The sequence below is a fragment of the Chroicocephalus ridibundus genome, chromosome 3 (genome assembly GCF_963924245.1).
Source record: "Chroicocephalus ridibundus chromosome 3, bChrRid1.1, whole genome shotgun sequence".
NCBI lineage: Eukaryota > Metazoa > Chordata > Aves > Charadriiformes > Laridae > Chroicocephalus > Chroicocephalus ridibundus.
This window is the reverse complement of record NC_086286.1, coordinates 58,164,470-58,173,878: the sequence shown is the minus strand read 5'-3', so window position 1 is coordinate 58,173,878 and position 9,409 is coordinate 58,164,470. Positions and strand designations below refer to the sequence as shown.

Genomic DNA, 9,409 nt, shown 5'->3' with positions numbered 1-9,409 from the left:
ACACCTCCAAGCAGAGCTGGAGGCAGAGCAGCAGACAGCGAGCGTAGCGCAGGCGGCAAGCTGTCGCTGTGTTGTAGTTGCCACAGTCTTCTCAGGGACTCTTTCTTCTAGGAGGGGAGATGGTGACAGTTGCTGCTGTGCAGACCACCAGCCTGAGGCCTGGTATTTCTCGGGTAATTGCAAACTCCGCAGCCGGACTGAAATTTAAAAAAGTTTCCACCTTACCAGGAAGCCTGGGCTGCTTTCAGCTAGATGAAGGGCGAGACAAAGTTAGCAAAATAACAGATTGGCCTGGCAGCTCCTGCAATTAAGAAACAGTGGTCTCGATAACACGTGTTTTCAATTAATAGCTTTAATGCTATTTGACTTTAAAGAAGTGATCCTGAACTACTGAGCCAGAGCACCTCTGAGCACTGCAGAAAAAGCTATGGCAAGACACCCTTGTCAACAGACATGCTGGGGGTGCTGCCCCAGTCTCCCCCAGCGGCTCCCAGCCATCGTCTCCTGCTGACGCCACTTCAGTAGCCCCTTCCCAGCAGCTCCCAGGGCTGGGGCTCTCCCGTCGATCACGAAGGAGCACTCAGAGCAGGCACCGCTTCTACCCCATCTTCCTGGCTGCATTGCTAACTGCTTTCAAGGCTTCTCACACAAACTTCAGGAGCTCGGGAGTTTTACACAGTGTTTATACTGCAGCAGAAGTCAGACAGTCTGTGTGACAACCAAAACTACGTCACCATCACTAGTCTGTCAGATCAGTTTTTCCTATCCTAAACGCTGATGTGTCTGTCCACACATCTCAGAGTATGCTCAGTCCATCTATTTTTACTACCAGCGCGCTTTAGACAGGTAAAGCAGAAAATATTGATTGCTCTAATAGCATATACCTGTGGATATTACTCCTCTGCATATTAGGAGAGGTCATTACAATTTGTTTTGTCAGTGTATTTTAATGTTGATCAGGGTATGTATTTTGGTTAGATCGCTTTTTATGTTTTCAATTGTTTTGCCCTTCAGACGAACTTCCATAGACTTAAGGGTACAAGTAACAGGCAATACTTACCTGCGTTTTATCCAAAATTAGAAGTCAGGGGTTTTTTTCCATAATGTGGGTTGTTTGCTGCCCCCTTATGCTGCAAGATCCTAGAATGAACATCCCGGCAGTAGGCACGATTATAGCAGGGGCAGTTCCAAAAGCCCATTTGCAAAACAAAAAGGCTGAAATAGGTCAGTGTGATGCTCCATTTGCTTTTTAAATCCTAGATAAAGCGTTAAGGGTTTCGATCCCAAACTCCCCAGAGCGAGTCAGCAGCAGGGACCCATAGCAACCCGAACAGGCCACCCCAAACAAAGAGAGAAGCCCTCCTAGTAAGCCCCAGCAGAATTCAGAGTCATGCATCGCTGAGGTCTGCGCTTGGCTGCTTTCATGGACATCAGGAATTGGGATTTTTTCAGTTTCTAATGGCACAAGCCAAAAGAGTAAAAGCAACGGGAAAAGCTAGAAAAGTTTCGGAGAGAGCTGATGGACATAAAGACCAGACAGAGGCAATAAACACGCATTAATTAGTACTAAAGAAAAGAGCCCAAGGAACAATGGGCTTGAGCTGAGTAAGAAAAGAAAAACACGCTGTACACAGGGACTATCTAGAGGGGAAAAAAAACCGTGGAGAAGTACCTTTGCTATATATTTTTCAACTAATAGTTACTTAAAACAAGTCAGAAAGTGAGAATGTAGGGCTACAAATACATTTGTAATACAACAGAAACACTTGCTGAACACTGCACTCCGCACTGGAGCTCTGAAACACAAACAAAGGAAAGTCGAGGAGGACTGAATCAACACCAAAAGCCAGTTCAGAAACAAGTTTTTAAAGCTACCTGCTAAAATTTTCAGTTTTGCATTTGTAAGGCTCCTGGCTGAGTGTTATAAACCACTCATAAATCAACGGGAAGCCTATTTTGAGCAGGCTGAGGAACAACAGACAAGGCAGAAAGGTTCAGTGCTGTGAAGGACTGAGAGTCCCAGCTTGCAAGGATGTCCTCAGCTGTTCGGCCAACAGAAACATTTAATCCCATTTTAAAGAGGGCAGAGCAAGAAATTTTAACATAGTTCTTCACAACGACCAGCTCCTAATGCATAAAAGAGGCTCATTAAAGATACCTAAACTCCAAATAAATGACTGAACAAGACAGATACAGAGGGAGCAGGAATCTTGAACAGATGCAGGACTGAAAAGAACTTGAAAGCAGGCAGCACAATGGAAAGCAGGGACTACAGGGAAAGCATCCCTGAAAGCTAATTCCATGCAGGAGAGAGGACTTTCCTGAAGCTGCCTTTATAGCCAGAGGAGAGGAGCTTCTCTAGAGCTCTGATCAGAGCTTTGGCCTGGACAGATGCTGTGAATCTCCCATTTCCCTAAACAAAGGCCTTTGAGAGTGTCCTCCTAGTCCATAAGGCACCTGAAAAAAAAGTTACTCATTAACCTCAGACGTCCCTTCTCCATTACAGCAAAAAAAAAAGGATTTGGCAGAACATAGTAAAAAGATACTTAATCTGTTCATCGTAAAGACACGTAAGGTGCAAACATATACCTAAACACGGCTAAAAAATGGACTTCAGCTTCTCAGTAGCATCAGAGTATCTATCAGGTCAGGTCCTCAGAAGCGCATGACGAAAATGGCTGGACTACAAAGAAATGTTAAAAGATTGAAGTGAGATTTCAGAGAAACTCTGTCAACAGTCGTCATGAAAATAATCTGTTGTTGATAAAACAGAGCTTTGTTAAAAAGGCATAGGATTAAATCTTTCCAGTTTTCAAGTTTGGTGTGATGAGACATGAAGTGAGTTCTTTCCATTTCTCCTTCCTGAAGCATTCAGGCAATTTTCAACAGGCAGCTGGAGATCCTCCATACATATTTTGGCAACAGCTACAGACATTCAATTCATAATTTAAAGAAATAGGATTTTAGTTCCTGAGCACATTCTGCTGAGCATCTCATTAACACCCTGCCCAAGCGCATGAGAGAACAGTAACAGCCTTTCATAGGAAAACTGGGGACGCATCAGCTGCCTGAGGAATTTGTGCTGCGTGTAAAACAACCACCTGGGGCAGAAAGCAGCCCTGCCTGTGAAGGATGGAGTGTGGGAGGTAAACAGGGCAGGTAGAGGAAAGCTTACAGCCTCTCCGCCTGCATAAGGCTGAGTTTTAGTCCAAGGTGATTTCCTCATGCCTGGCTGAGGCATGGAAACCCAACTCTCGCCATCGGCTGCTCTGAGCACACAAGTGCGTATCGATTACAGTAAAGGCAAAAGGGGTTTATGATACCTGGAGGGTGTCCGTGCACTTCGCACAACCACTCTCCAACCTTTCACAATTATAAGCAGACAGACAAAAAACTCAAAGTGGAGCCAACAAAGGCAAATTGTATGAGCCGGCAAAACCAACTTAAACCCCTGCTTGAATCCATCTATTGTATACCACAGCATTTAAACTCTAATTTACACTTCCTGACGTCTAAAGTCTGGACATCCTGAAATGCAAAAGACCAGTTTCAGACTTCATTATCTCCTGCCCCTCACCCCACCCCCGCGCACACGCTGCCTTTTGGGCACCACTTCCCCCATGTTTTTTTGTTTGGCTGTTATCGTTTTGTTTGGCTCAACATCCTCACAGGACCTCATCGTGCCTTTGTGCTGAGCCAGGACCACTGCTCATTCCCTTCAGCAGAACACCTCTTCCACAGTGTTTGGGACAAAGAACAAGGGTTCCATAAAGGTAATTATTATTATTGAACTTTCCTACTGCATCATAGTTTGTTAAGAATCAGCTAAAAGGAAGCAGAGATACAAATCACAAGCTCAGTTTGCACTACTCATCCTTTGCATCATGTCAAAAATCAAGAAGGAATTGCAATCATATAATGATATCTTCTTTCTGTGAGCTGCATTTAAATCAAACGCAGCATGTCCTAGGGTACAGTAACAAGTAAAACAAAGAAAACCCTGCTGTTATAAGAATGGGTTAACACCCTTTTCTGGCAGGAATGACAGTTCAGTTTTCCTCTGGGCATTTTAGTTTACCTCATTGTGCTGACGGTTAATTCCACAGTCCCTCCACACTCAAAAACCCTGGAGCTTGTCACCCTGTCACAAAGACACTGCACACGCGGAGAGAACCGCTGCCAGCTGGATGCTCCAGAGCTAACCATGTAAAGCCTCCCTGCTCTAGGCCTTATTGCCCGCTTCGAACAACGCTGACTACGAAACATTTCGGGAATCATCCAGGTGGCTTCAGTCAGCAGTGTTTGTGCACTAGTTTCCCTCAAAAAAGTCATGTCATGGTCTCTATGCCCGCAAGTTAGCTGGGTGGTTTGAATGGAAGTAGTAAACAGAAAGTACCCACACAGCATGCCAAACTGCTCTTCTCTGTGGAGCACCCACAGCTGTTTGTGGGTTTGAGATACAGGTGTGGGCTCTTGGTTCCTCCACTCAGGCTCAGGAGGTCTTCTACTGCCTGAGCCCTGGAAAAAACAGGACAAGTGACTGTCACTGGTTCAGCCCATCTGTTATCCCAAGCTGTTCTGTAACAACACAGTGAAACATCACTGCACCTCTTATAAAAAAAATAAACTTTAATCCTTGCAAGTGGCAGATCATACACTCCTAGGCAGCTGGATTCAACCACGGACAGCTGGCAGAATTCATACGCTGTGCCCATAGTCTGTTCTGCAAAATACATAGTTGTGAACTAAAAGAAATTCCAAACAGCCAAGTAAAACTCCCCTTATATTCCATACGGTATTACCAGGCTTGGTAACTGCTGCAATATATTAACTGAAAATGGGCACACAGATCTGGTAATTTAGTAAGCCAGTATTTGTATGTGCTTGCTTTCTTTTTGGATACGTGAAGTCCTGTGAAGGTCAAAAAAACCCACAAAACCAAACAGACACCTAGCTACAGCTTCCTCTCAATTTGTTTTATTTGGCAAAGTAGCAATTCAGACAGTTCACACAGCACTTATTCAAGCTCTTCATATCTTCTGCATTTCAACTTGTCCTCTTCTCCAAGAAGTTTTTACTTCAGAACCATTGCTCCATCATGGCAGGGTTTTCATTTTCCAATTCCTAAATGCTACTCCTGGATACTCCTTTCTGTCCGAGTACCTCGGCTATCACCAACCCCTTCAGTGGAATGGGTGCACTAATGCCAACAGCCTTGGTCCCTGAAGTCTTACACCTCCTGAAGTGGTTCTCCCCAGAAAAGTTGTCGCCGGGTCTCAGCTTTATCATTTCTTCCAAGTTCGGCTAGCTTATTACACTGTGTCCAGAGACAAAGAATTTGGATACAGTTGAGCTCATATCTTTCATTTAACTGATTAAATTAGTGAGAAGATGTAAATAAAGCTGAACTCAAACCAAATGATACAGTGACCAAAAGGTTGAACATTAGCATGCATCATTTAAGATATTTCACTTCAACACCAAGAACTAGATTCACAGTTGATTGTGGGTTAATACAAATTTGTCAGACGCAAGTGGGTTTTTCTGAATTGTATTTTCTAGAATACACACTATATTAATTCCTTTATGAGATTATTCTTTGTGTATGTGCTCCCAGGCTGCAGTCAGATCATGAGGTGGTACATTAACTCCCAAACATCTAAATAAATTAAGTGATACATATCTCTTATGTAGGAATAGGATGGGGCTGACCCTCAAAAGGAAGGTTATTTAAAATGCTCCTCTTTCAGATTCAGAGGCCTTTGAATTTTAACTTTTATGCTTTCAGGGGTCAATCCTATCACAAAATTATTGCTGTTCCAGCATAAAAAGTCAAATATATTTTGCAGTGATCACTATGGGTTGGTTTTATGCAAGTTATTTTATTTTATAATCCTTTTTGCCATAAAAGAGAAAGTAATGATAACATGCTGTTTACTTTAATTCCTTGTTGCTCAAATCTGAGCAAGATGACTCAAGACACACTTCCTCCCTTTCACAAAGCAGCTCACCTTACTGTACAGCTTTGCAGTTTGTTGTTATTTCCAGTACCAAAACAGAAAACATGGGGCAGAAAAAAAGGTTTACAGCCTTCCAACTACTCTTCTATATGAAAATTTAACAATTGCATCTCTAACTGTACTTAGAGGAGTCCAGGATTCATTATTCCTTCCGCATGCATCATGTTCTCCTTGTATAGCAATGAAGAATTCACTTTCTAAAAAGCCAGAATTTTTCCTGGGTACCCACAATTAGAAGAATTAGGATATTAATACAGCAAGTGGCTTTGCCAAAAGCAACTTCCTTTTAGAACCAAATTGGACTATTTTTTTTAAAGAATCTAGCAATCTGTATCTCAGCAGTCTACTACACACTGATCTGTATCTTCCACACAAGCCCCCTTTTGATTTTAATGTTATTTGGCAAAGCAGCATTGCATAAACTGTTCAGTGATTGGGACATAGCTAACATCATCTTTACGGAGTTAAATCCATGTGTATCACATCAGTAGTGAGCTATAAACCCAAACGGAATTTCAAGACACTGTTAATTAATTTTAGAAGGAAAGGGAAAATCATGTCTGTTATGTCCAACTTGAACAGCGATGTTTGATAAGAGCGGCCACCCACCTCTGATGTCTTGAAGTTTAATATATACAAATGCCTGGTTTTAAGGTAGTAAAGCAGCTGATTGTATCTACTACATGCTAGTCTATGACACCATGTCAAAAGCTTAAAAAGGAAGTTCATCTCCTTTTAGTAGCATCTAGCAGACATCGGAACACAGAAAACCTGGTAGTACCTACGTAGTGTCGTGAGGTGCACAGAAGCAGTTTTACCAAGGGAAACAGGAGCCAAGAGAAGTGAGTGTTCAAGTACCCCCATCAAAATTAGAGTTCACAAGCTATAGGTCTTCATCTGCAGTTTTGCAGAAATTCACTTTGAACAGATGAAAGTAAAATAAAGGCATGTTAAATAAAACAGTGCCCACATAAAACTTTCCACCATTTCTTTATCAGATTTGCCTTGAGCATCTAAAAAATAAAACAAACACCACGCTTTTCCATGCTGATAACAACAGTATAACGAAGTCCAAAACAAGCTGCAATGCTGTTGGTTTTCAAAAAGCTTTTAGAACTGGAGATGAGCAGTCCACTGTAACACTATGTTTGGGTCAAGATGATGTAGCTTTTACAATTCATCCCTGTAGAAAGAAAAACACATGCAGTTATGTTTCTTCTCCCCTTGAAAATCATATTTGAAAAGTTTGATACAGAATCAGATTACATTTAAGTGCTTGAGCACTTCAGAAAACTCTTTAAGCATTTAAGAAAAAAAAAAAACCAACACAAAACAAAGACAACAGCAATCCCATATCATCTCATACTATCATGTGATGTATTGTGAAATATGGGTCCCTCTATTTTACGTTTAATGGATCATTTCATTCAATGAACATCCCCCGCACCACACAGCTAGTTAACATAGCTACCTGTCATCCAAACTCCGTTGGCTACAGGCTGGCAAGAAACTGAGCCAGCTTACTAGACAGACTATTGGCAAAAAAACATTCTCTGTAGCTGACAAAAAGGCAAGTTTAGCTTCAGCTGCAGTCTCAAGAAAGCTAGGAACACAATCTCACCTCAACGTCATGCAGTTTGTACCACCTATTTTATTTGTTTTGCAGAGGAGCTCAATTAGCTCCTGAAGGAACTATGCTAAATCAGGTTATGGAAAGGGCGAGAAGGTGTGTGTTAAAAGGAGATTCAGGTAGGAGGAAAGGATTAATCAACAAGTTTCTCTAAATCACTGCGAGGAATGTAGAAAATGCAGGGTTTGGTTCCTGCAGGACACTTAAGACACATTGGAACAGGAAACCCATAGAACCCATATTCCAACAGTGAAATTATCATATATTAGTGATTTGTTTAAATATTTCTAAAGCATTAACTTTAATGCAGAATGTCCATCAAATCTGAAAGCTGTGCACTGTGCCATTATGCATGTTGGAAAACTCAAACAGAAGTGTTTGCTTCCCCCCGCCCCTCAAGGCACAAGTGATCTATAAACTCATGACGAGTTTGCTGCAATTTTTCTTTTAGTAGGTGCATCACCCTCATTAGCCAAAGCAAACACTGTCTGAATTAAGAAAAACTTCACTAATGTGGTTGCTGGCTCAATACACAGTAGTATTTCCAGCTATCATGCAAACTAACCCACAAAAATATAGTGCTACATGCACGCAAGCAAAAGCTTTGAAGTTACAAAAGCATTATCCTTCAGCAATCACACAGCATGGAGTGATAGCACGCAAAACATTTAAAAAGCAACTGAAAAGGCTGTTGCAACTAGTGCTTAAATTACTAGTTTTCTATCTAATGCAGCTGGGAAGGCAAACCGTGTGATTTGTCAGTGATAAATATTTGCATTCTTTGCACTTTGCACTGCCTTCTAATAGTGAGGTACTAATCATACAGCTTCAGAATGTTGCAGTAATTACAGAAAGCAGAAAAAAGCAGAAGGGGGAAGAACACATCTTGGCAGGGGTAAAGAGTATGTTTATATATGTTTATAAGCAAAAGTTTGGAAGTTCTCCATATCTGCCTATTTCCAGAATGGGTATTTGCTTACTTTAAACAGATAAAAATAAATGAACATCTGATACTCAGTCTAAAATGCAGTGCTGGTAAATTTAGGACAAGGACTTAATTCATTCTTAATGATTCTAGGAGCTGCATTATCAGTTAATATTTACAACTTCAAAAAGCATACGTAAGTAACAACTACTGCTATTGCTGGTTTAGTCTCGTATGCCTAATTGCTGATGTGATTTCCATCCCAATTCCTACCATATACTCACACATTTGCAAGAGCCTGGCCTTTTACTGTGACTAGTAATTCTTAATCCTTTAAACCCAAGCTAGATCTTTAAGAAATTGTAAGCCTAAGAAAAACGCCATATTTATTCTGAAACTATTAAACATGATAATTTTACCCAGCCACAGACGCTGGCAAGGTTTTTGGATAGTGTTGTTGAGGCACTTAATGTATTTGAAGTGTGGGTTGGTTTTTTTTTTCGTTTAACAAAATGGTATTTGTACTTAAGAATTCAAATAAAAGATACTAACATGCCAATATTTTAATTGTTGGTATATTGCATTGCTTTAAGCTATTCCTGAACAAATAATAATGTTCCTGTAAGTTATGTATATCCTAGATGTTACTTTCAAAATAAAGATTTTCATATTCTGATTATTAGAACATTTACTGTATTAAGGGGATCAGCTTCCCTCAAGAGATTTTTCACTCACTCTTCACTACTCATTAATCTAACAGCTGCATGCCCGGCCTAATGATCTCTGATGTATGTGTTAAAATTACACAGTATTTATTTTCTACTGTCATGAGAA

General features: G+C 41.0%; 1 protein-coding gene across 2 annotated transcripts in view; it reads right to left on the bottom strand.

The window, feature by feature from the left end:
• Nucleotides 1-4,955: 4,955 nt before the first annotated feature.
• PCMT1 (protein-L-isoaspartate (D-aspartate) O-methyltransferase) overlaps nt 4,956-9,409 on the bottom strand; it is a 34,009-nt gene continuing 29,555 nt past the window's right edge. For both annotated transcript variants that reach the window (XM_063329285.1, XM_063329284.1), the window contains exon 8: nt 4,956-7,203. Coding sequence is in view for 1 of the 2 variants with exons in the window: in XM_063329284.1 (XP_063185354.1) it covers nt 7,191-7,203 (13 nt within the window). In the remaining variant the exon portion in view is untranslated. The remainder of the gene's footprint in view (nt 7,204-9,409) is intronic.